The 27980-nt window shown below is 41.6% G+C and overlaps 1 protein-coding gene and 1 long non-coding RNA gene across 5 annotated transcripts; one reads left to right on the top strand and one right to left on the bottom strand.

Moving 5' to 3' along the window:
- Positions 1–146: 146 nt before the first annotated feature.
- On the top strand, positions 147–26603 carry LOC143847995 (uncharacterized). Its single transcript, XM_077356764.1, has 4 exons — positions 147–278; positions 1196–1347; positions 2670–2745; positions 26404–26603. The coding sequence occupies exons 1-4, from the start codon at positions 221–223 to the stop codon at positions 26601–26603; spliced, it is 486 nt and encodes a 161-aa protein (XP_077212879.1). The 5' UTR covers positions 147–220.
- Positions 20491–24498, bottom strand: LOC143849102 (uncharacterized). 4 transcript variants are annotated; one of them, XR_013235547.1, is made up of 6 exons: positions 24458–24498; positions 23134–23211; positions 22829–22880; positions 22398–22457; positions 20835–20931; positions 20491–20718 (listed from the first exon to the last, which is right to left on the bottom strand). It is a non-coding gene; the product is annotated as an uncharacterized LOC143849102 (long non-coding RNA). The 4 variants fall into 4 exon arrangements; XR_013235546.1 differs by lacking the exon at positions 24458–24498 and having other exon boundaries at positions 23134–23290; XR_013235545.1 differs by lacking the exon at positions 24458–24498 and having other exon boundaries at positions 22829–23290.
- Positions 26604–27980: the final 1377 nt, after the last annotated feature.

Here is a 27980-nt window from a genome sequence, read left to right as displayed (position 1 = left end):
CGGAATTTTTCTAGGAGTACTTAAACGAGGTAATCAAAGCGATTTAACACTCAAAATGCTGATTTTTTATATGTTTAACATGATCTTTGAAAGCATTCCAAAGATTTCAATTTATCTAAAGTGAATACGCTTGTTTGTAATTTTTTTGATGATTCTCCTGGTTTGGTTTTAACTCAGACCACTTAAATTATATGCAGGTTTATTATTTGCATGCAAAAGGATGTCTTTATTTACGGCAATTGTGCCTGCACTCACCATCTCTACCAAGAGACCTCTAGGTACATAAATTTCTTTTTTTTATGATAGGCACTACTATTAGTATATGAATTTCATGCATATAGGATTTATATAAATTTTTTACCTTGATTAATTGAACTTTACTAATGAATGCCAATGAAAATCTTGTTTTTAGCCCTTCTCTATGTTTGGAGAAGGTTTTTTCATATCTTCTGTCGTGTTTTTTCTGTTGGATTGTATTGTGACCATCTCTGTCTCGGGTTGAATGCTAATGAAAGAGTGATATCCTCTCTATGGAAGGGATAGACCCAATTTGACGTAGCACGTCATACACAAATTAGCAAGTCAATGGCATTAACTTGGATCACCAAATTAGCAATATTATCAGTCGCAAGTTACTTATAATTTACTCGTTTGAAGTAAAGGATGCCTATAATAACAATTCATTTAATGGCATGTCATTAGGAGGATAGCATTTAATAGCAAGCATTAGATTATTTCCCTTCTTTTGTTCGTTTCTTATATCAATAGGATTTATTTCCTTATTCTGGTTGCTCTTTTATGACAGTAGTATTAATATGTAATGGGAAGCATGAGAAGGCAATTTTGGCCAATAAATAGAACTAAGGCTTAAATCGCATCAGTGAGGTAGGCAGTCATGTAAGACCACGATGGTTCCTTTAGCAAAGCTCAATAAATTCTTTTCATTTATAATAATTGTTTACTTCTTTCATCATCTGTTAGTGTTTACTTTGGTACAGGAAGTTTGTTCTCTTATCAGGAGTGGTGACTTGAGTTGAATACCAATCTTTCCACATAATCTCAGTGATTACATGTGTGCCATTAGGGCTGTGACTATGTCTATGCATGATACTTAATACTATTTGCCTTGATTTTGGAAGTTTTGATTAATGTAGTTTAGATTTAACTTCTAATGTAAGTCAACACACGAATGCAGGCAAAACAGAATTTCAGAATAGGGGAAGGCTTCAGCTTATTAAATCTAGGCTAGAGGTACCCAATACATGTTGTCAACCATTTCGACATGAAAGACCTCTTTCACTCTCTTGTCGACTGACTCCCTCTACGGTGATATGTGCTGCTGCTTTGGTGAGTTGATATTGTAAACTTTTCTTGTGTGGTAAAACGATGCAGCCTGAAAAAGAGAATGAATTTTCTAGTGTGGAACTGACTGTACACGATCATTATCCCTTTGATGATTTTTTTGAATGGTATTATAATTCTGATGATCTTCCTTGATATGTTCCTCTGCTGTTTGTTCTTCTTGTTTTCTTTGGCCAGCTCGGTCATTTGTGTTCTTCTTGTTCACCCAGCCATTAACTTAAAAAAAAAAAAAAAAAAAAAAAAAAAAAACCCAAAGGAAAATCAAGTAAAACAATACCAACACTCTTCATACAGAAGAAGCAAGCGCGACAGAAAATAATGTAGGAACTAAATTAAGAATAATTTTAACAAAACTTATCCTGTTTGTGCTGCAACAAGCAAAAGAAAGAATAAGGAAACTACAAAAGCATAAAACTTGCCCACACAATCAACTTTTTAACTACCATTCAGAAGAAAAAAAAAACAATCAACTTTTTAACTAAACTCAGACCAGACCTGAAGTCATACTCCTAATCAAACAGCTTGCAGAAATTTGACTAAAATAAGAACTCAATTTTGAAATACAACTTTGTAGACCCCCAAAATCTACTTTAATCTCAATTCTTCATTACCATCTATCCTAGTCCTTCATTATAACCATTTTCTAAGGACATTACAAACTTTTAAAACTGTAATTCTGAACTGAAGCAATTAGATCTCTAATTTATCTCCCTTCACAAGGCACAGAATTGTGAAATCTTTCCAAATTTATAGAAATACTTGTAGATCTTGAAACAATCTTTGAATCAGGGTATAGACTGCTAGAAACAGATACTAAGGTGAAAATTATTCTGATAAGAAGTTTCTACATCAATCTAAAGGCCTCTTGTTTTTTAACTGCATTATACAGGCATCTAGTTTTACTCGTTAAGCCACGGGGTGTTATAAAGTCAGTGAATATTATAACCCAATGAATGAGTAGATGTTTTCCTAAGAGATATTTCATGAGTTGAGTGTTATAAAGTCAGTGAATATTATAACCCAATGAATAAGTAGATGTTTTCCTAAGAGATATTTCATGAGTTGAAATTGCTTAAATATTTGATGGTGGCTTCTCAATACATGGCACTCGTTAACTACTCAGATTCATCAAGTTTGGTTTCAGTTCTATTGCCAGATGTAGATTGCTTTTTCATTATTATCTCCTTTCATTTATGTATTTGTGTAATGTCATTTTTGCTTACCTCAGCCTTGTAGATATCATAGAAGCCAATGTTGCTAAGAACATCTTACTTCGAGGTCCTAATGTTGATTTTCTTTCTTGGTAGAATGCGAGATGCTCAGCAGAGCAAACTCAGACTGTTGAACGCCAATCATCAACAATTACCATCGCACCGATACAAGGTAATATCCATTCATTGATAATCGTTTGATTAGTTGCATTATTCAAAAACTCAAAATTGAATATTTGTTCCAGTTTCCTTTGTTGACTTAGTTTGATTGAGCTGATGTGATCATCAGCTCAAGTGATTTTTTTATGAAATTGATATCTGTAATATATTTATGGCCTGGACATATTAAGAACTTTGCGGAATTAGAATTCATCAAGAAGCTTTTTTTTTTTTTTTTTCAGTGTTTAGCCCAAGGTTGCCAGATCGGGAATTGAAAGCGGGAATCAAAACGGGAATCGAAAGTGGGAATCGAAGGCTCCCAGGAAAAAATCCTACTCAAGGTTGCCAGAGCGGGAATCGAAAGCGGGAATTGAAGCTGGAATGGAAGGCTCCCAGGAAAGAATCCTGCTTCCATGGTTTGGCCGTTCACAATCATCATCAAGCTTTTGAATATTGATTAGTTATATTTTGTCCTTGATGTTTCTTGTAATGAAGCTAATGACTTTCTTGTAATGAAGCTAATGACTTTCTGATGTAGGACCGGGAAGAGAAATAGTAATGAAGCTAATGACTTTATGATGTAGGACCGGGAAGAGAAATAGAAGAAGAAGAGAAGAGAAGAAGAGGAATAGGAGAAGAGAAGGAGAAAAATAGGGCAAGAAGGGAAGGAGATGAGAGGACAATTAGAAGTAGAACTAAATAACATGTAAATACGAGTCCGAGAAACTAAATAACATGGAAATAAATCCTAATGGGCAAATATGCCACTTATTGGCCTATTATCTGCATCACTTTCTAATGATGATTGCTTATGTTTAAGGCCTTACACCATATAAAAACTCATATATATATATATATATATACTAGTAAAACACCCCGTGCGATGCACGGCTTGGACCGAAGAAAGTCTGATTTAAAACTGTTTAAAAGAATATTTATTCATAAAAAGATAGAACTTTAAAATGCAGCTTGTGACTTAGACCATGGAAAAAAAGGACTAAAATCATATCAACCAAGTTAAAAATGACAAATTAAATTACTAATGACGAATAGGAAACAAAGAAATGCAAAGATGTCATAAATGAACGGTAGATGCATAATGATTAGAAAATGGGATTAACAGGTGTAAGTCACTTAAAGAGATTACAAAAAGAACCATGGCATTCACTGTATTGAGAGCTTTGCCATGAAGGCCAAAGAAGAAATCTGAGGGAAAATAAGTTGTTTTCTTTTAATTATACTTCCATACACTTAGTCGGTTCAATTGCAACACCATCTTTCACATCTGCAGATTGAGAAGACACTTGTGATAATTAACAAACTACTCAACTATCATTGATGTAAGGAAAACAGAAAAAACAACCAAAAATTAGTTGTGGTAATAGCAAGGGTGTCTTCCTGTCTACTTGGCCTCCATGCAATGGGAAGATATGTGCATATAAAAAGGAAACTACACATTATAAATAGCATTTAATAATCCAAAGAAACATGATGGTCATGGTTTACATTACATAAACTATGTGTAGACCTAACATTAGCACCTCAGTGAGCTCATCGAAAAGTGCTCACTGGATGGAATAATCAGTTTTGGATTCAAAATCAGTTCCCAAAATCTGTAAGTAGCAAGGAAATGCACCCAATAAATGCGGAAAAAATGAAAAATCGAGAAAAAAAAAAGATTTGAATCCTAACTTCAGAGATATTTCATGATATCCAAAGAAGAAATCTTAATGATAAGATAGGTCGACTCTCAAGATTCCTCCGGCCAGTGAGTAATTCAAGAAGAAAAATTCCAAAGCTTCATATTCTGCTCTTGGACATCAAGAATCCTACTTCCAATGTCAATAGAAACATTGGCAATGGCCTAAAAGGAATAAAAAGAGGGCACTTGATGGGGTGTAAAAACTCCGGCCTCTCACAGGCCGCCACCTGTTCCAGAGTAGGTGAACTCCAGCCTCTCACAGGACGCCACCTGTCTCAGAGTAGGTGAACTCCAGCCTCTCACAGGCCGCCACCTGTCCCAGAGTAGGTGAACTCCGGCCTCTCACAGGCCGCCACCTGTCTTGGACACCTCACCAGGTTTTCCCCTATAAATAGGGGTTCAAAGCTCAAACCAATGGGTAATGAAAAACCTTCTCTCCACCTTAAACTCTGAGAACTAGCCCCGCACTTCTGCTCATACTGACTTGAGTGTCGAAGGGCATGTCCGGAGTAAAACCCGGGTTGGTCTTCTGACCTCGCTTGCCTCTGTGCAGGACTCAGCCCTCATAGCAGGACTCAGCTACTTCACTCCACTTCACTCCGGTCCCTCAGGACTCAGCTCCTCGGGTCATCCAGCTCAGCTCTTACGTCATTTTCGTACCTGTTACCGATTTTAGGTCTAACAGATTGGCGCCATCCGTGGGACCTCAGAACTAAAAGCCGTTCTCAGACATCTCACAAAAATGGCAGGGCGCAATAGTGCGCGGATACCTACTGCACGGACTACCCAAACCGTGCTGCCCCGCAGGACCCGGAGCGAGCGAATCGCCTCGCTGGTAGTAGCAGCTTCTGCTACAGCCGAGCAGAGCCCTGCTCGCTCAGAACACCTGAATCCCCTGCCCACTCCGGAGCAAGTTCAAGCTCTTTTTCAACAAATGACAGCTCTCGTTGGGCAGTACCAGCAACTGCTTCAGACACCTCCCCAACCTCCTCCAGAAGCTCCGCGATCTGTCCAAGAAAGGCCAGACATCCACAGGGGAGAGTCATCGCGCCATGGTGAGGATCGAACTCACCACTCCACCAGACAAGTCCATCACCCCACAGCGAGGCATGCCCAAACAGAGCCTCACCGCCGTCAAAGGTCGCGGTCCCGCTCCGCACAAAGGCGCCGAGCTCATGAAGATCGTGCACCACCAGTGAAGTCTCGACCTCGTCGTAGGAGTCCGGAGAGTCAGTCCGGCTCCGCGGCGAGCCAATCTGTGGGAAGAATCAGGTCCTTGGAACATAGAACGGATCCGCTCCTACAGAGAATGGAGGAAATGGACCACCGAATAGAGGAACTGGCGAAGGATCAGAGCCGGCCTGCCTCCAAGGCGTTCTCAAGTAGAACGCCGTTCACTGATGATGTCCTGGGTGCCCCAGCACCCAGAGGGTTTAAAATGCCTGCCGTCCCGTAGTACGACGGGACTACTGACCCCGTGGACCATTTGGAGACATTCAGAACAATGATGCTCCTCCATGGCGCCTCCGACGGCTTCATTTGCAGAGCGTTTCCAACGACGCTAACTGGTGCGGCAAGAGACTGGTACTCCAGAATCAAACCGAACTCTATCAGTAACTTCGATGATTTCGGAGAGGATCTGGTCCGTCACTTCATGAGTAGCCGCAGGCCGAGGAAAACAACAGCATCCCTGATGGCCTTGTGGCAGGACGACAATGAGCCCCTGAAAGTATTCGTCCGCCGCTTCAACAGGGAGGCACATCAGGTGCCAAATCTAGATCCCTCAGCAGCTATGAATGCGCTCCTCACGGGTGCCAGGTCTAATGATTTCCGTCGGGCTGTAGCTCGACAAAATCCGCACTCACTGGCAGACCTCATGGCCGGGGGCAGAGGAGTATATAACGGTGGAAGAAACACTGGCAGCTCTTAATTCAAATCGGAGGATAACCTCTGAAGAGAAAAATCCCCCCAAGCAGCGTAGGGAGGATAAACCTCCAAGAAGAGAGAAGTCCCCACTTCCGCAAAGAAGAGAGGAGAACTTCATACCTCTCAACACCTCCAGAAAACATATATTGGCTGCGATCAGCGAAGAGGAATTTGTGAAGTGGCCTGCTAGAATGATCTCCAAAGGAAACATGAGAGATCCATCAAAATACTGTTGGTTCCATAAGGACCACGGTCATGACACAGATGAGTGTTGGCAGCTCAAAGAGGAAATTGAACAGCTGATCGGCCGGGGTTATTTGAAAAAGTATATCCGAACTGATGGCCGCAAGCAAGAGCGCAGGGAAAAGAGCCCCTAAGGCCGCGGCCCTCGAAGATCACAGCCGCCCCCTGCTCGGAACAAAACCCCTCAGCCGGCCAGTACGCAGCCAGAGGCACCACGATCTCAGCTAAGGGGGGTCACTGGTACAATCATGGGTGGACCTGCCGCTGGGGGCACGTCCTCCGCTGCTCGCAAAGCGTATGCACGACGGATCAACGTCGTGCACACGACCAGCATGAAGACAAGAACAGAGAATGAGATCTCCTTCTCAGATGCAGATTTGGACAACCTCATACTGCCTCACGACGATGCACTGGTGGTAACCATGCTCGTCGCCAACTGGGAAGTAAAGAAAATCCACGTGGACAATGGGAGTTCGGCGGATATCTTATACTATCACGCCTTTCAGAAGATGATGATAGGTGACGACCGGCTGAAGCCGGCAAGCTCAGACATGTTTGGCTTCTCCGGAGAGGTTGTGAAAGTAGAGGGGCAGATTGAGCTCCCAGTCCTTGTCGGAGAGCCACCTTGCCAAGCGTTCGCCATGGTCAACTTCCTGGTAGTAAGGGCCACTTCGGTCTATAATGCTATCCTGGGACGGCCTGGCCAGAACCTGATTCGTGCAGTGGCTTCGGCCTACCACCAAAAGATGAAGTTCATAACGCCCAATGGCGTGGGGGAAGTTCGAGGAGATCAACCTCAATCCATGGAGTGCTATGCGATGGTACTCAGAGGCAAAAATGCAGTGGAATCACTGCCAATCGAACTGCTCGATGTAAGGGACGAGCTCAGGGGGACTCAACCCGCTGAAGACCTCATCTCCATCCCACTATGCCCAAAAGATAGTGAGAAAGTCGCTATGATCGGTTCCTCTCTCAGCAGCAGCATTCAGCACCAGCTCACTGAGTTTCTCCAAGACAATGCAGATGTCTTTGCATGGGTTCCCGCTGATATGCCCGGCATTGATCCAGAGATCAGTACGCACAGGCTTGGTGTTGATTCAACCTGTAGACCGGTTAAGCAGAAGATGAGGCATTTCGCTTTTGAAAGGCGACAGGCAATAAAAGAAGAAGTGGAGAGGCTTCTGAAAGCTGACTTCATTCGCGAGATTCGATACCCGGACTGGTTGGCAAACGTAGTCCTAGTAAAAAAGACAAATGGAAAATGGAGGACCTGCGTCGATTTCACCGATCTGAATAAGGCCTGCCCTAAGGACAGCTATCCGCTCCCAAAGATCGATCAACTTATCGACGCTACTGCGGGTCACGAATTGTTGAGCTTCATGGACACCTTCTCTGGATACAATCAGATCAGGATGTACGAATCAGATATACCAAAGACCTCATTCGTCACAGATCAAGGGACTTATTGCTACCGTGTTATGCCCTTCGGCCTCAAAAACGCCGGAGCTACTTACCAAAGGCTAGTGAACTGACTTTTCTAGAACCAGATCGGCCGCAACATGGAAGTATACGTGGACGATATGCTGGTCAAGAGCCGGAGTGCGCAGGATCATGTGTCTGATCTCAGAGAAACATTCAAGGTCCTGAAAAAGCACAGCATGAAGCTTAACCCCACCAAGTGCACCTTTGGTATTAGTTCAGGGAAATTTTTAGGGTTCATGGTAAGCCAACGCGGGATAGAAGCAAATCCGGAGAAGATTAAAGCCGTGATGGAGTTCACCGGTCCAAAAACTATCAGAGAAGTTCAGCGGCTCACGGGAATGATAGCTGCACTGGGGCGCTTCATCTCGAAGTCAGCGGAGAGGTGCCTGCCCTTCTTTAGCGCGGCCAAAGGACTCAAGACTACGCCCTGGACGGAGGAATGCCAGACCGCATTCGAGGAGTTGAAGAAATACCTGTCCTCCCCACCACTATTAACAAAGCCGGAGCCGGGCGAGGAGCTATTTCTGTATCTCTCCATTAGCTCCACGGCTCTGGCAGCTGTCCTCGTCCGCGAAGAGCATCGCCAGCAAAAACCTATCTATTATGTCAGCAAGGTTCTTCACGATGCAGAAATAAGGTACCAGCGGGTCGAGAAATTGGCTTACGCGCTGGTAATGGCAGCCAGGAAGTTAAGGCCGTACTTTCAAGCCCACACCATAAAAGTCTTGACTGATCAGCCACTCCGGCAAGTACTCCATCGACCAGATATCTCCGGGCGACTTGTGAAATGGGCCGTGGAGCTAAGCGAGTTCGATATCCTGTACGCACCTAGGCCAGCCATCAAGGCTCAAGTACTGGCCGACTTCGTGGCTGAATGCACCATCCCCCAGCCGTTCGTCGATTCTGAAGCTGTGCAGCTCCCAGTTGCGGAGAAAGCAGCTCCTAAAGAATGTATAGCGGAGGGAGCTGAAACAGAAATCGTTCATCTGCCAGCCAAGCAGGACTCCACAACCAGCTCACTAATCTGGGAAGTACATGTCGACGGGTCTTCGAATAAGAGTGGCTGTGGAGCCGGCCTTGTCCTCACCGGGCCTGATGACTTCACTGCAAATTATGCCCTGAGGTTTGGATTCCGCGCATCCAACAACGAGGCAGAATATGAAGCTCTCCTCGCCGGAATGAGCCTCACAATCCAAACCGGCGCCCGGAACTTAAAAGCATACTGTGACTCAGCTGGTTGCAAACCAGATTCAGGGGGTCTACGAAGCTCGAGACGAGCGTATGATCAAGTACCTCGCCAAGGTCCACCAACTCGCCAGCAAGTTCGAAAGCTTTGAGGTCATCAGAGTCCCCAGAACAGAAAATGCCAAGGCAGATGTGCTGTCAAAACTGGCTGCCTCCTGATATACCACCCTTGGGAGCATACGCATGGAGTTCCTGCAAAGATCCAGCATCGAAAGTAAAGCCGCGGAAACAATGCAGGTAGAGAATGAGCCGTGCTTGATGGACGAGATCATCAGTTATCTGCGCGATGGTAAACTCTCTGAGGATAAAAAGGAAGCCCGCAAGGTGATACAGAGAGCTGCCCGATTCTCCCTCAGCAGTGACATCTTGTATAAGAGATCCTATACTCTCCCATACCTGAAGTGCCTTAGGCCGGGCGACGCCGCATATACACTCCAGGAGACGCACGAAGGAATTTGTGGAGAACATCTGGGGGGCAAAGCTCTGGCAATAAAAGTGCTGCTCAGAGGTCTGTATTGGCCCACCATAAGCCAGGATGCGCTGAGTCTGGTTAAAAGGTGTGAGAGGTGTCAGAAATTCTCTCCCACCATCCACCAGCCCGCCGTGGCGATGGCTCCAATTATTAGTCCACTCCCCTTCGCAGTATGAGGGATGGATATCCTAGGCCCCTTCCCACCGGCCTCCAGAAAGCGCATGTTCGTGGTAGTAGCGATTGACTATTTTACTAAGTGGGTGGAGGCGGAACCTCTAGCGCAGATCACAGAGCAAAATGTGCAGAACTTCTTCTGGAAATCAGTAGTTTGCAAATTTGGGATTCCTCGTGCCTTGATAACGGACAACGGCAAACAATTCGATTGCCGGAACTTTCGGAAGTTCTGCTCTGATATAAAGATTGAACAGAGGTTCACTTCAGTAGCTCACCCCCAGACCAACGGGCAAACAGAAGTGACTGATAGGATCCTGCTTCAGGGAATAAAGAAAAGACTGGATGAAAAAGCTGGCCGCTGGGCAAACGAGCTTTATCGCGTTCTATGGGCATACCGCACTATTCCTCGCACGCCAACTGGTGAATCGCCATTCAACCTCTCCTTTGGAACAGAGGCTGTGATACCGGTCGACATAGGCACTCCGTCTCCTAGGGTTACCAGCTTCAACGAGCAGCTTAACAGTGACGGGCTCCGCGCCAATCTCGACTTATTAGAGGAGATCCGGGAAGAATCTCGAATCCGAGTCGCCGCCTACAAGCAGAGAGTATCCAACTATCATGACTCCAAGATACGTCCCAGAGAATTCCGGACATGAGATTTAGTCCTGAGGAGAGCAGCCGTCTCCCAACCAATGAAAGTCGGGAAACTCTCCCCGACTTAGGAGGGGCCATATCGAGTGAAAGAAGTTATCCGCCCAGGTAGCTACAAGCTAGAGACACAGGAGGAACATTTATTACCCCACGCATGGAACTCCAAAAACCTCAGGAGATATTATCAGTAGGCACATCGTCCGGTGTGAGAGGTGACTTTGTAAATTACGTTTATGATAATATGAATAAATAATTCTTTTTGCAGATTCAAATTTTCCTCTTATAATCGGAAACCCAGTTCATAAAACTTGGGTACTCTTCGGAAACCCAGTTCATAAAACTTGGGTACTCTTCGGAAACCCAATTCATAAAACTTGGGTATTCTTTGGGAACCCAGTTCATAAAACTTGGGTACTCTTTAGAAACCCAGTTCATAAAAGTTGGGTACTCTCTGGAAACCCAGTTCATAAAACTTGGGTACTCTCTGAAAACCCAGTTCATAAAAACTTGGGTGCTATCAGTCGTCTACAATCCCAGGTTATTAAAACTAGGGGGCAAGCCGGGCAAGTCACTCAGCTAGAGCTTATCAGAGACGGAGGAGGACAGAGGAGCACAGATATGGACAAGTATAATTTCATTGATCAAAATGTGGGGGCCTCGAGGGCCATTACAGAATTAGCCTTAAAAAGGCTGTCAAAAAAAAAAAGAGATTCTGGGGTCTCAAGGACCATTACAAAAAGAAACAGAAAATACTAAGAGACATCCGGAATAGAGGCAGTGTCGACAGCGGCATCAGCAGTGGTATCAGCAGAGACCTCCAGATCCTCCTCGACAATTGTCGGCCTAGCAGGAAGAGTCATATCTGTCATCACCAAGTTTGGGTTGCATGCTTTGAGTTGCTCAAGGCAATCATAGTACCCAAGACTATAGGCCTCGCTGGACAGACTGAAGAGTTCGGCCTCTTTCTCCTCTGCAGCCTCCTTCACCGCGATCATTTGCCTCTCTTTGGCTCTCTCCCTTTGGGCGTTCATGGCTTCGGCAGCCTTATCCAGCTTCTGCCTTTCGAGGGCCAAATCCTCCGCCATCAGCTTCTTTTCAGCCTCCACCCGTCCGATGCTCGTTTGGAGCTCCTTGACCTCAGTGGCCAGCTTCCCGCTCACCTCTTCAGATTTGGTGATGGCTTCGGAGAACTTCTTGCTCTTCTCCTGGAGATCGTTATAGTATATTCCAATCTACAGACAGAAACAAGCATCAGTATAGGAAGAAAGCAAAAGACGGACAGAAAGTAAGCAAATTCATTACCTGATAAAGTGAAGAGAACACCGCCTCTTCGCCAGTAGCTGGCGGCTCGTGGATGACCTGTTGCTTGTCCTTCCGAAGGAGACACTTGCTCACGATCTCAGCCGTCTTTCTCTTTTGGCGCTCTTGGATCGCCTATTGAGCCCCTTCCTGCTCCCTTGGCTGGGCTCCTTGCCTTATCTTCTCGACTGTTGATTGTTTCTTCATTTCTGCATGTAAGCAAGCAGTCAGAAGCAAATAAAAGGAAAAACAGCAGTTTTAAGAGTCTAGCTACATACGTGCCAGAGTCGCGGTACTTATACCAAGTCCGACCAGAATATCTTCCCCTGAAAAGTTCGAACAGTGAATGAGACCTGTTCGCTCCACCTCCTCCCGCATCAGGGCGAACGTCCTCCTATCGTCGCCCTCAAGAAGCGGCTTGCGGCTCAGCACGGTGGTATTCGGAGTATCCCACACTAGAGGAACTGGTCAGGCTTCGCTGTACTCCGTGTCCTTGACGTAGAAGAACCTATTCTTCCACGAATGTATCGACGAAGGGATACCAGTAATGATTTTTAAATCAGGGCGCTGGCTAATATAAATCCAGCCCCCTTCCTTGTGCCTCTTCATATGTGCACAAGCACGGAATAAAGGCACGGACACGCCCCTCTCTAGCCGGCCATGAACAAGGTACAAAAACCCAGTCAGTAACCTCCATGAGTTCGGAGCCACCTGGGCAGGAGCCAGTCCATAATATCGGAGCACCGCGACAAAGAATGGGTGCAAAGGAAAGCGAAGCCCTGCTCTCAACGACTCTTCATAAATGCAGAGATCCGAGCTTTCGTTACACGCCCTATCTCCCTCTATTGCCGCTCTCAGCTCGAACGATGGGGGCACACAATATTTATCTCTAATGTCCCTCAGCATGGACTCGGTGAGGTGATTTTCCTCAATTAGAGCCCGCATGTTGTACTTAGGGTTGGCCTCCATCCGTGCTCTAGCGATGACCTCCACGGCCCGGCCAGGAAGGAACGTTGTCGACGCCTCAGCAACGTCACTACCCCCACTCCCCCATACTCGGTGGAGACTATCAGTCGGGAGTGGGGTGGCGTTCAGATCTAATATCACTTCGTCCTTGTCCCCTCCGTCGTCGCTGTCTATAATATCTACTCTAGCGGCCGGACTAGCCATTACAGGCTCCTGAAGCGGCCTAAGTTCTGAGCTACTACTAGTGGAAGACTCAGAACCGGACTCGGAACTTGAACTACTATAAGACATGTAGAAAAAAGAGGGGCTGAGAAGAATACCGGTGAGTAGAGAGCTCCTAGATCCCCGCGCAACTCCAACCACGAACTGCGAAGCCGAACTCGCAGAGCAAGAGAAGAGGAGGAGAAGGAGAGAAGATAAAAAGTGAAAAGTAAACAATGAGAGGTAAAAACCTCCTTTTATAACTTTTCGAAGGCGGTGGAGCATTAAATGCGATGCACGCGTTTCGAGGGCCTTCAAAAGATGCCACGTCTCTTATTAATGACGGACACATCCTCCCAGACAAAGATGCGATTGAGCACGCGCGTATGGATACGCGCGTATGTACGCCTATCTCCAAAGAACAACCGGACTGGATCTCCGCACTCCGGATTGGATTACCGCACTCCGGACCGGATTTCCGCACTCTGGACTGGATTTGGATTTCCGCACTCCGGACTGGATATAACGCGTTTCTACAAGACGACAAAAACCAGTCCGGCCCAAGCCGGACTGGATATAACGCGTTTCTACAAAACGACAAAAACCAGTCCGGCCCAAGCCGGACTGGACACAAGACGACAAAAAACCAGTCTGGCTATAACGCGTTTCTACAAAACGACAAAAACCAGTTCGGCCCAAGCCAGACTGGACACAAGACGACAGAAACCAGTCCGGCCTAAGCCGGACTGGATATGACGCGTTCGCTAAACGACAAAATCCAATCCGGCCTAGGCCGGACTGATGAACTCCGGACTCATCTCCAGCCGGACTGGCTCAACTCCGGACTGGATTTCCGCACTCATCCCCAGCCGGACTGGCTCAACTCCGGACGGGATTTCCAGACTTGTTTCCAGCCGGACTCCGGACTGGACCTCCGGACTCAAATCCAGCCGGACTCCGGACTGGACCTCCGGACTCAAATCCAGCCAGACTCCGGACTGGACCTCCAGACTGAACCCTCCGATTCACTTCCGCACGGCGCCTGCCCGTCCAGATAATCGATCAACCACACTTTCCCAAGTCACTCAATGACTTGGAAAACTGGAGGGCAACTGATGGGGTGTAAAAACTCCGGCCTCTCACAGGCCGCCACCTGTCCCAGAGTAGGTGAACTCCAGCCTCTCACAGGCCGCCACCTGTCCCAGAGTAGGTGAACTCCGGCCTCTCACAGGCCGCCACCTGTCCCAGAGTAGGTGAACTCCAGCCTATCACAGGCCGCCACCTGTCCTGGACACCTCACCAGTCCGGCGATACAAGACGACAAAAACCAGTCCGGCCATAACGCGTTTCTACAAAGCGACAAAAACCAGTCCGGCCCAAGCCGGACCGGACACAAGACGACAAAAACCAGTCCGGCCTAAGCCGGACTGGATATGACGCGTTCGCTAAACGACAAAATCCAATCCGGCCTAGGCCGGACTGATGAACTCCGGACTCATCTCCAGCCGGACTGGCTCAACTCCGGACTGGATTTCCGCACTCATCCCCAGCCGGACTGGCTCAACTCCGGACGGGATTTCTAGACTTGTTTCCAGCCGGACTCCGGACTGGACCTCCGGACTCAAATCCAGCCGGACTCCGGACTGGACCTCCGGACTCAAATCCAGCCAGACTTTGGACTGGACCTCCAGACTGAACCCTCCGATTCACTTCCGCACGGCGCCTGCCCGTCCAGATAATCGATCAACCACACTTTCCCAAGTCACTCAATAACTTGGAAAACTGGGGGGCAACTGATGGGGTGTAAAAACTCCGGCCTCTCACAGGCCGCCACCTGTCCCAGAGTAGGTGAACTCCAGCCTCTCACAGGCCGCCACCTGTCCCAGAGTAGGTGAACTCCAGCCTCTCACAGGCCGCCACCTGTCCCAGAGTTCACCGGCCTGTCCCAGAGTAGGTGAACTCCAGCCTATCACAGGCCGCCACCTGTCCCAGAGTAGGTGAACTCCGGCCTCTCACAGGCCGCCACCTGTCCCAGAGTAGGTGAACTCCAGCCTATCACAGGCCGCCACCTGTCCTGGACACCTCACCAGGTTTTCCCCTATAAATAGGGGTTCAAAGCTCAAACCAATGGGTAATGAAAAACCTTCTCTCCACCTTAAACTCTGAGAACTAGCCCCGCACTTCTGCTCATACTGACTTGAGTGTCGAAGGGCCTGTCCGGAGTAAAACCCGGGTTGGTCTTCTGACCTCGCTTGCCTCTGTGCAGGACTCAGCCCTCATAGCAGGACTCAACTACTTCACTCCACTTCACTCCGGTCCCTCAGGACTCAGCTCCTCGGGTCATCCAGCTCAGCTCTTACGTCACTGTCGTACCTGTTACCGATTTTAGGTCTAACAGCACTATATTAGGGTAATGACTAATTGAGGAATTTGCAAATTATTTTAGAAATGCTTTTATCAAGTTCCTAAAAAGGATCCACAAAACAGAGTATTCGTGAATTTTCAGTGAATATGAAAATTACTGGCAAGCACCTTCTTTTCATAAAATGCAAGAATTATAGTTATTCCTGAAGTTCAAGTACCTGGAAAGGTCCATCCTCATGCGAAAAAATGTAGACCGTGACTGGCACATACCGCCACTTTCATCTTAACAGTCAATTGAACAAACTGAGACATAAAAGCCCAGAATCACTTAAAATACAATCTTGTGGTATAAAAAACACAAATGGAACAAAATGTTACCTTCATAGGCTGTGAGCGAGGGAATTAGGGCTTTGGGAATTTCTTGCTTCCCCTATACGATTCATTGAGTTTCAAATGCCATATATAAAAAAGGCACAAACTGGTTAGTCCCACTGTGTCCAGCCCCATTTGGGCCTGAAAGAGAGGTTGCAGTTGGACCTGAATTGTGCTGCCATCTCTTAAGCAACAACCCTATATTAGGGTCAGACAAACCCTAATTTCTCTACTGTGGCTGGAGAACCATCCCCAATCAAAGAGAAGAAAAATAAAAACCCAAAATAGGGATAAACTCAGAGAGAACAAAAACAAACAAAAACCAAAGACACAAAAATAGCACCTTCATGGTCTTGGAAGCAGATCTGTAGATCTGTGTAGTGAAGAAAGCCAGGAAAACAAACCCCTCCATAAATTTTCATTGTCAATGGTATCTGTCGATCCGTGTGGAAAAAAAGAAAACCAAGAAAAAAACCCTATCCATAACTTTTCATTCTCAATGATGAGAGAAGAGAGACGTGGGGAGCAGGAAGAGAGAGGAACATGAGATAAGAACGACACGTACGCCTCGCCGGATCGACACCTCGCGACACAAAATTTTTGTCATTGGCTGAGATTTGGTGAAAAGCAGGGAAGAGAGAGAGACGCGTGGGCAATCGTGTCCGGCTTTTCTCTTTGGTATTAAAGGGCAAAACTACCTCTATGAAAGAGCATTTTACCCTAGCATATGGATATGGATATATATATATATATATATATATGGTGAAGGCGCTAAACGGTAAATATCAACTACTGTGACGTGTTAAATTTATAGAGTTTTCAAATAATTCATAAAATTCTTCTATTTTCTCTTCTGCTATAATATATACTAGTAAAGACCCGCCGTGCGATGCACGGAGTGCCCAATAAAATGCTTTATAACTTAAAAAGAAAAGAAAAGAAAGAAAAAACATTCATAAGGAAGATATATTTGTAAATATAGAGATTAGAAATCAGTATTACACAGTTGAGTAGAAGATAAACCTGAACAAAGAAAAGGCGCATAAATTATACGCAGAAATCCCGACTATTATTTTGCCTATTTTAATAAAGAAATCGACTGGCCAGTGGAGACGTCAGAAATTTTGAATAAGTAACTCCTATGATCCAAATTTTAAAATACATACCATTTAGGACAAATGTGACAATGATAAAACGAAATGTTGTTTTGCTGATAATGATCCATACAGTTGGTTATTCAAGCACAATAAAGAGATCATTAACCTTGGTATGGTGGGTTGAACAGATGAGACTCCACAAACACCCTTTGTTCGGTCAAAGCTGTACCCACTTGGAGGGTAAAGCCAACTCCTAAAGAATGGCCAGCAACACATACATTGGAGGTTCCTAATCTATCAACCGCCAAATTTAGTGCCTTCAAAGCTACATTATATCTGACAGATCCCTTGAAACTTTCCCATGCTAAAAAGGAAGATCCTCCTCACAATCTATAGATGTTTCCATAATTCCTCTTAAATCGGATGGTTAAGATCACCCTAAAGGAGGGGGGTAAGATTGAAATTATATGACTTTAATGGGTGCCTTTGCAGGGATGGAATTGGCACTTGACAGCGTGCAAATTAAAGGTAGAACACATATGCATACATTTCAAATGAATAATGTGCATGGGACGACAAAGAGAATAGAAAGTCATCACACTGGGTGACAAAGTAAATGAAGATGAGTCATAAAATGAATGCATTAAAACTATTAGAAAGAAAAATCATGCATGCATTTTATAAAATATAATCCCCGAGAAAAAGTTCCGCGAATACAGCACAACACGGGAAGACAGACAAGGTAAAAGGGGGTCGACTCGGGCGAGTCGATTCAGACACGGGGGAGTTTTAAAGCTATGATTCACATGAAAGAAGGTTGTACAGATGGCAATGGTTTTAAGTAATGAATGCTTTAGTTACTGATTTAAAAAAGTCTTTCTTTATAGGAGTATGGGATCCTGGCTTGATGTTATAGGATATACCATACGATTATTTATATTCGGATATAACACCCCTCACAAAAGTCTTCATTTTTCCAAATGATATTGATTCTAGAAACTTTATCTGTTGTTAAATATTCTGTGGATTCTTTAGTTTGGAAGTGAGTACCTATCATGCGAAGTTTCTAAGTTCATGTGGGTGGGCTTGGATTAGACTTCTTGTTCGCGAGAAGCCTCTTACATGCCCATCCAAATGATGACAGTTCAATAATGCTACAACAACTTGGAAATTGTTAGTAAAAATGATATCATTCAAAAAAAAATGATCATTATAAATTGAAGGTGTCTCTAAATAAATCTTGGACTGCATAACAGAAATGCAAGCAAGCTACAATGCCATTCAAGAACGTTTATAACAACTTCAAATCAAGCATGCACTAATAGACATTATGTAATACCTCAAAGAATCACCAGTCCTTAGTTGCAATATAGGAGATGTTGATTGTATTGCAGATTGAAATGGTAAGGAAAACATCTGTTCTCTAAATGTTGTCATCCATGAAGCCAATTCACTCAGCCTGAAAGGAGAATATATATGTATGCATACATCAGAAGAAAGCAATACAGCAAAGGTTACTCAGAGAGGCTTTATCTTGAACAAAGATGAAGTTTAAAAGGTAACTTGGAACACGTAAAGAATAAGTTTATAAAAAGCAGCGGTTCTTCCACCAATGAGCTCAATACCCCACTCCCACCAAATCAAAGAGACCTAGATCATATAAACCCAAGATCCCACTCACACCAATTCCTCTCTGCAAAGATCCCAATTCCCTTTTTTAACATAAGAATCTAGAAAGATCTGAAGCACACAACTATCAACTATGAAATAAAATCCTGGCTAAGATATCAAAAGAAGGATTACCTAAATTATTTTGGGCAAATGCCATTCAGAGTTATGATCTGTCTTCTCCAATATCAGACACGATCACCCGGATCCTCTCCTTCCCCAGATAAATGGTTTGAAAATGAAAATCTGCAATACCACATAAAAAATCAAAAGGTTACTTTAAACACACAGGAAAAAAGTATAAAAAAAAACAGCTCTTCCACCAATGAACTCAAGAACCCACTATCTAAGATCACATGAAACGGAGTGAAGACGGTAAAAATATATAAGCTTGCTTAAGCGCTAAAATATATCAGTGAAGGCACTAAAATATAGCAGAAACAGAGAGAAAGCACTAAAAATATATAAGCTTGCTTATGGGCCATATCCGGTTTCATAACCTGGTTTTTAAATGATTACATGAAAACTTCCATAGCAATATATAAAAATCTAAGGTCAAAAGAATTAATCGGAACATGAAACGGAGTGAAGACAGTAAAAATATATAAGCTTGCATAGAATGGAGATCATATAATTACATTATATGAAACAGATTTAGTGATGAGAGTAAAAGTAAAAGTTCCATGACCCTCAAATTCGTTTCATGACCCCTGCTAAAAAAATTGAAAAGGAATACATGGGAATTTAAAAAGGAATAGAGCAAAGTACAAAGTAACATCTTGGCTTTTCATTTCCCCAAATTGGTTTCGTGATCCCCATAAAGAATACCCAGATCTCTGACTCTTTCTCGATTGATAGAACTTCTTTATCTGCTACACCCAGAAAGGAAAATAAGATAATGAATTCAGTTTGTTGATTACAAATTCGAATAGGGAAGAAGAGAAAGAGAGCGGTCTCTGGAATATGGAAGAAAATAAAGAGGGGTTTGGCCAACTTAGAGTTAAGATAGAGGGGGGAATCGTAGGGAGAGAGCGCAGGGAACTACGACACTTTCCATGAAGCAGAGAGAGCTGTAATTGAGAACTTGGTAATTAGTGAAAATGGTGAGATCACGAAATTGTCGAAAATCATGGAAAGAGTTGAGGAAAATCCGGCAAAAATCCCAAAATAAGGAATCAAATATGAGGCCCTGGACCCAAAATCGTAGATGAAAAATAGAAATCCCAAAATACGAAAAGAAGAACCTAGATTTTAAGGTTAATACTAACCTGAAAATCCAAAGAAGAATCTGAAAAAGAGGATTAGGGTTTACATACGTTTATCAGGAAAAACACCCAACTCGACAGAGAACCCGTAGGATTAGAAATCGTTGTGAGAGAGAGAGAGAGAGAGAGAGAGAGAGAGAGAGAGAGAGAGAGAGAGAGTATTTTTCTTGGCAAAAATATATCTGAACATTTGCAAAAATATCTCTTAGACGTTTTGGATGGCCTTAGATGATATTACCCTTAAATACAGGCTAAAACACAGAGTAGTCAAGGGGGAAATGTAAAAAAGAGAGGGGAGAGAGAGATCTACGTGTTAAATCGACAAATTTTTGCAGAACAGAACTAATGAGCAGAAGAGAAGAGGGGAATAGAAATTTTGAGAGATGAGTAGAGAAGAAAGAGGGAGGAGGGATTACGCGTGTTAGAGAGAGGGCACATGAGGTATTTAAAACTCAGAAAAGTGTGAATTTGAGGGCATATTAGGCATTTATCTGTTTCAGCTGATGTGTAATATAACATGGATAATAAAAATATATATTCACAAATGTAAACCCATTACACGAAAGGATAAGGTTTTCAACTACCAAAACCATTAGCGGGCAAGATGTCACCTTCTTGACCCCTTCCCATAAATTCCAAAGGAAAAACATATAATATATAGAAATGTAAACCCATTACACGAAAGGATAAGCACCCTGCTGATGGTTTTCCTCTACGAAAACATTAGCGGGCATGATGTCACCTCCTCGACATGAAATGTGGCATAGATCTCAGTAGTGGAAACAATCAAAGAACGCAAATAGACATAATGAAGGGGACTGAAGTGGGCATTCCACATGAAAGTATTGACTTCAAAAATCTGGAATAAGATCAACTAAAGATTGAAATCAACATTTAACAGAAAATATAAATAATCTAAAGTAAGGATTGAAAACATTTATGACAAAAAGAATGCAAGGCACTATCATGGCATACCATTTGAAAAATAAGTATTGCAAAGATGATAAAAGGCACTATCATGGCATACCACTAATTCAACCTTCTAATCCATGTATCTACTTGCTCTAAAATCCTGAAAACATAGAAAATAATTTCTACATTAGAAAAAATCTTCTAATTGATCTATCTCCTTGCCTCAAGATCCTGAAAACATAGAAAATAATTTCCAAACACACATGATGAAAGTTCTATACGAATGAAACACCTCACAGGCTCATCAAAGTTGGACAACAATATAGTTGTGTCCCAATTAAATCAAAGAGCCCTCAAATTTATAAGAAATTGTAAATTGGTGGACAACAATATAGTTGTGTTCCAAAATTAGAACCTCCCAGTTAAATCAAAGAGTCAAGAATGCTTTATAACTTTTTTTTAGAAATGAAAGAAGATAAATTCATGAGGAAGTTTGATTTGTGCAGTAGCAATATCAAATGCACAACTGTAATTAATAGACAATCTTAAAACTGAGCTTTGCTCTTCCGGAAAGCACATCTAAAGAAACGAAGTAAAGAAAGTGCGTTTTAATATAATCTGTGAAAATGTGACTTTGCATAATAATGAAATAGGTTTGAGCCTAAACCCAAAACAGACTACAGTAATCTGAAACCAAATTTTACTCCACAAATTTTTGCAATTCACAATTAGTGGGAATTAGAAAATTTCAATTGCCCAACAAATGAAGTTTTACTGATATTAAAATAGAATTTGAACCACCGGCCACTTTTGATTTAACTAAGTCCATTGATTTCTATGAGAAAAATGCGACCCTGCTGATTTAAAAAAAATGCTGATGAGAAAAATGAAAAATAAATGACAATGGAGGGAGAGAGAGAGAGAGAGAGAGAGAGAGAGAGAGAGAGAGAGAGAGATCACTTGCTAAGCATGTTAGAAGAGAAAACAGGGGCGAAATCCTATTTCTGGTGGCTCTAATGAAATCCAAAAAAAATATTGATGAGAAAAATAAAAAATAACTCACATTGGAGAGAGAGAGAGAGAGTGAGAGAGAGAGTGAGAGTGAGAGAGAGAGAGTCTTCAAATAATTTGGTCAATTTTCTAATGTAAATGAGATTAATTACTCCATAATCAAATCTCAAAGCATTGAACATGCATCATGCAGGGACACTTTGTAGAAAGGAAGAAGGTATATAACCATAAAACTAAAAAAGAAAAAAGTTTATTTTCCATGTTCTGCATTTTTTTCAAGGTATTGTACAAAGAAAGAAAGAAAATTTAGAGAAGGAAGATTTCTTTTATTTGTAAAAAGTGTTGTGTAAAAAGAAATAAGATTGAAAATAATATATATTAGATAAATTTAATCAAAGTGGAAGGCAACTCGCAGCAGCAAACCAAATTCATTGATGTCATAATGATATTCACAACACCAAACCAAAACCGAGCATATGAAATGAAAACAACAGAACATATAGGAAGTTGTATGTAGACAGACACCCAACCACAAATATAGTTAATATTTAAAGTCTGAACACATGCACAATGAAGGTACTACCATTAAAAAATAAAAGCAATGAAGGTACTAACCTTTATGAGAAGCTTTGCAATTCCATCTTTTGCTTTTCCATCCTTGGGTATGAAGAAACCCTAATTTGAAAACACTAATCCTAAGACAAACCCATTATAGTAATCAACAAATTCAAAAACCATGTATCCCTCTTTCTGCAGAAAAGAGACCCTGATTTCTTATTGATAGATAAACATGATCAAAATGTGTGTTTTAATTCCTTTAGGAATGCGTCCAATTCTCTCAATTCCCTTAACCCTCCCTAAAAGGGTTTTAATCTCCCGTTTATATAAGCAGGTTTACCAAATTAGAAAAATATTTCATGAAACCACTTCCTCAATTCTATCAACTGCACCCAAATTCAATTCTTCTCTTTCCTTATGCACATCACATTTAAAAAGAAATTTTAAAAAATGGAAGATAAAAGCAAAGACACATTTCGAAGATTCACCATATCCGTATAACCACCCTTTTTCCTGCCATGTAATAAAACCTTGCCTTCACTGCACACATAAAAGTGGTTAAAGAAATTTGCTTTAGGCTGTAGTAATTACTAAAAATTTTTTTTATGAAGTGATGAAATGAGATTTTCATTTGGTCATTTAAAATTATAAGGAATAATGAAAAATGAAACATGAAACAGGACTAAAGAGAATACAGTATATAGAAATGAAAGAATCCCATTCAATGGAGAGAGAGAGAGAGAGAGAGAGAGAGAGAGAGAGAGAGAGAGAGAGAGAGAGAGAAGCTTGCTACAAATTTTTAAATTTTAGCACATGAGTTTCGTCTTATGATTCTGCTTTGAAAATGCTTTTGGGAGTTTAGCTCTCTTCCCTGCAAAAATCAAGCATTAAAACACATTAAATCATATTTTGAAATCAGAAATGGAAATATGCTAAACATCATGGCCACAAAAACTTAATTGACTGGTAGAGGAAAATCACAAAAAGCCATTGATGAAAAGTAGAAACAGCTGACCAAAGTTACAGACAAAGAAAAAACAAATGACAGGAAGATGGATCAAATAGTTTTTTTTTTTTAAAGAAACGAAAATGTATGGATATAGGAGGTTAAAAAACTGATAAAGAAAAGAGAAATATATATTTTAAAAATAGAAAAAATGACAAAATTTCCGAATTTTCTGAATGCAAATCAAACAACCCAAGGAAAAAAAATCCACGTGATGGAACAATTCAAAGCATACCAAAAGACGAGTAACTAAAGCATGTACTTAAGAACTGTAACTTTTTAGTTACAAAAACAATATATTATGTAACTTTTTACCTTGGCATATAGCCCAAAAAATATGCAATAGGCATACACATTATTAGGAGGGAAATTAGAACCTTCAGACTTCCAGGTAACCAATTCCTTGGTAAGATAATAATCTTACAAAGACTACCTTGATGCGTCATAGAAGATCATGTAATTTGGGCTCACCTAATTTGAAGCTGATCAAGTGCATGGAGGATGTGAGAATCTAAAAGGCAATATTTCCAAAAACAATAGTGAATAGTTTACAGTTTATAATCTCTAGATGAAATAGAGAAATAAAGGAAAAAAATGAAAACGGCTGATTTTACAAAAAATGTTCTGCATCTGCTTAATATAGATATAAACCGAAGGAAACAAAGCCCCACAAAATGGAATATGATTTCTTTCTACCTGAAAAATACCAAAGTCCAATTGGTTTAGCTCCATATGTCTATCCCAGGTTGTTCAAAGGTCAAAGTATATCAAAAGTTTACTTTAGCATCAAAGTATATCAAATTAATCACAATTCAAAAGTAAAAGTTGTTACACCCGAACAGATAGGGTTTCTATTTGCGAAATAACAAACAGTAGAATACTATTGGGATTACATTCAATCGGGTACTTGGAAAAAACAAAGTCCCATTGAGGCATTCTATCAAACAATTGAGAAGCAAAATCCACGAAACCTCATAGAACATACCCAATTCCATAGAACTTTCAATAAATTGGTAAGAACAACTTAGTAAAATACCACCAAAACCCTAAAATCCTAAACCCTGACCTGTAATGCAAACAGAATAAACAAAGCAGAGAGCACATCCATTACCATGAAAATTCCAGCTGAAGCCGTCGCTTTAGGAAAAACGAAGGGTAAGATATGGAAATCTCGGGGTGAGTAGGTAAGGTCTCTGAAAAAAAACCCTGGTGTAAGACACGTATCGGAAGAGATAAGGCTTTTGCCAAAAATATCTCTGATGAGTTACAGAGAGATTAAAAAACCATAAATGAGGGGGGGTAAGATTGAAATTATATGAGTTGAATGGGTGCATTTGTTCAAAAAGGTCAAGAAATGTGACGTGTAATTCTCACGTGATTTTCATAGAAATCGAAAAAACTCTCTCTTTTCATCCCAGCTTATTCAAAACTAGTAAATAACCCGTGCGATGCACGGGCCGACAAAGAACTGTACGGACCACGTCATAGGTTGATCCAAACCGTCCATGTGATGGAACACAACATAAATAGGTTGTGCCCCAAAAATCATTTCCATAGGCTGATCCTAGCCCTCCAATCTATAGATGTTTCCATAATTCCTCTTAAATCGGATGGTTAAGATCACCCTATAGATTTTTTATTAAAAAACCATAATTTGTGAAGGAACTTGAAACCATGATTTCCATGTTAGGAGTTGAGAATCTCCTCTGCCTCAACCTACACCTTATCTATAATTAGATGGTACAAATCAGAAGAGCAAAAAACACCACTTACAATAGCAAACTACTTTTCAAATGAAATAGTAATAATTCCATAAAGAAGCACCTATTAATCCCCAATATCATCAAATATAACCACAAACCTAACAACAATTTTCACCCAAAGCATGCAAACATTGTAAAATGAAGAGAGTCAGTTCCATTATCAAATGCCCTAAAAAATTCTCTTCAATTTGCGACTAAGAGTATGAAACATCCTGAAAAATGACAAAGAAAGACCAATACCGAGTCAAACCCTAATAAAAAAAATATAAAACCCTAACAGAGAGATGAAATAAAACAAAATTTATCTCAGTTCTTACAGTAAAAGCTCTCTTAATCATTCAAAAAATAAATAAATAATTAAAAACCTCTCGTAAGGGAGTTACAATAATAAAACCCTAAAATCAAATTCCTGAAGATGAAGTAAAATAAAAGGAAAATAAAATTATAAGAGTACATGACTGATCACCAGCCCGTTTAAGATAGACTGAAATCCCCTGCTATTGTAATATTGTTGTTGTTGAACTGATGAAAATCCAGAAATAGAGATGGAAAAAACTTCATATCATAAATCTCATCCATTGTTGCCACCCGAAGCTCTTTCCTGTAAAAAACCAGAAATAGAGATGGAAGTAAGAAGTGATTAATTAATTTGAGAAAAGAGAGTGTTTTCCCGTCGGCGATGACGATACTGGTGCCGGTCCGAAGGCGGTGGCGGAGTGAAAGGGGAAGCTGACAGAGCGGAAGCTTAGAGAGAGAGAGAGAGAGAGAGAGAGTACGTGTATGCTTAACTGGCTATGGAGGGGGGTAAGATTGAAATTATATGCTTTACTGGGTGCCTTTGTTAAAAGCATAAAGGAGGGGGTAGGATTGAAAATATATGATTTAATGGGTGCCTTTGTTAAAAGCATAAAGGAGGGGGTAGGATTGAAATTATATGAGTTGAATGGGTGCATTTGTTCAAAAAAGTCAAAAAATGTGATGTGTAAATCTCATGTAATTTTCAAAAAAATGGAAAAAACTCTCCTCTTTTCATCCCAGCTTATTGTAGTAGAAGTCAAGAAATGTGACGTGTAATTCTCACGTGATTTTCATAAAAATTGAAAAAACTCTCTCTTTTCATCCCAGCTTATTGTAGTAGATAGAAGATATGTGTGTGTGTGTGTTTGTAATTTTTTAATTTAAAAAAATATATGTATATATCTGAACGCGTGATTGGAATTTTCAGTCCTTTTGTTTTTGTTTTCTTATTTTTACATTTTTTTTGAAAAAATAATAATCAGAATGTGAATTTCAGGAAAAGAAAAGTCACCTGAACTTGACGACGGTGGTACCGGGTTTCCCCCTTGTGACGACGGCGATGGTGGCTGCGGTGGGGGAGGTGGTGGTGGAGGCTGGTCGGGCGGTTTCTTCTTTTTTGGTCTGCTTGCATTTCTTGGATTGTTGAAGGATCAAGAGAGCGAAGGACCTTACAGGGACGACCGGAGAAGACGATGAATAACCAAGAGGAAGCAATTATTATTATTTTGGTAAAATTGCTTTTATTGTATCATTTTATTTGCATCAAAAGTGGAATTTTTTGTTAAAATAAAATCTAAGGTTTTCTTTGACAGGAAAAAAGTTTTAAAGGAAATCTATCTTGTTTATTTTACTTGCATTTTGCACTTATACTCTGGTTGGGCTATTTATTCAGCATTCTAGACCCTACGTAAAATGATGGACAGTTCGAAATTTCTGAGCAATTGTTCAGGCTCAATATGATTGTTGTTGTTAGCTTCTCTTTAGTGGGACCACCCAATCACTGAATATTAGAAGCAATTAGATCTTGTCAAATGTTTAGGGATCTTATATTTGAAGTGATTGTTGGGTTATATGATCTAAATTGTGGGACCCACTTGATGAACTGTATGGATCTTGCTGATGAGATGTTGGTGGGCCCTATCACTGAACTTATCTCTGTAGAATTAACTTCGGTAATTGAAAATTTAACCCTTAACCCAGGGTATTTTGTTCATTCAAACCACATTTTATTAGTGCTTTTGGCTAATATATATTTTTTTGAAATGGGTGGTGGTTCAATTGAGTTCAGCCCCAACATGGGTTACAAGCTCTCGTGACATGAACATAATTTTTAATCAAAAGATTTTGCTAATGGAAGTGTCCGTGCCATTTTGGACAAAGCCATTAGAGACCCCACATTTTGCACATCAGCTGAATTTGTCTTGACATGAGGTGGCATCTGTCACCTGAAAAAGAGGGGCTGTAAAATTGCTTTTTGCACAACTATGGTGACCAAAAATTTTTGAATTCTAAATTGTATTTACCAAATGATAGTTTACCAAACTTGATGGTGCATTTGTTTGCCATTCTAGAAATCATTATGGCAGCAGGGAAGAATTGTTGTTCATGATAAATAGCCACACAAAATCCCAAAACTATGAAGTTGCTACAGCCATGGAAACAAAAAACTCTACTCAAGACGGGATTTTGTTTCCTGGTTTTTAGCAACTACGCCCTCATCTCCACTCTAGAGACACTGATTTATCATGAAAAACAATTCCTGGCAGTCAAACGTGCCCTCAGCAAGAGATTTTGTAATGGTATTGTTGAAACCAACAGAATGGAATCTCAGGTGGTATACGGAATGCCGCCATATGAGCTCTTATTTGTGGTACGACAGAAGTACCGCTCTTGATATTTGATCCAACAACAGCATCTTAAAAAGTGTGCTTACGGAATGCCGCCATATGAGCTATTATTTGTGGTACGACAGAAGTACAGCTCTTGATATTTGATCCAACAGCAGCATCTTAAAAAGTGTGCCTGTGATGATGCATACGAGCTAATAAGGCCTTTCATCGTATAACTTCTGCC

The sequence above is a fragment of the Tasmannia lanceolata genome, unplaced genomic scaffold, assembly GCF_043159265.1.
Source record: "Tasmannia lanceolata isolate RefF3 unplaced genomic scaffold, GAP_Taslan_0.1 ptg000016l, whole genome shotgun sequence".
NCBI lineage: Eukaryota > Viridiplantae > Streptophyta > Magnoliopsida > Canellales > Winteraceae > Tasmannia > Tasmannia lanceolata.
This window is presented reverse-complemented; position numbering and strand designations above follow the sequence as displayed.

What these genes read in the sequence shown, in the direction of transcription:
- LOC143847995 (XM_077356764.1), top strand. Translation starts at nt 221, where the DNA reads ATGTCTTTATTTACGGCAATTGTGCCTGCACTCACCATCTCTACCAAG. An exon ending in CTCTACCAAGAGACCTCTAG is followed by an intron (nt 279 to 1,195) that starts GTACATAAATTT and finishes ACACGAATGCAG; the next exon opens with GCAAAACAGAATTTCAGAAT. An exon ending in TACCATCGCACCGATACAAG is followed by an intron (nt 2,746 to 26,403) that starts GTAATATCCATT and finishes TGTGAATTTCAG; the next exon opens with GAAAAGAAAAGTCACCTGAA.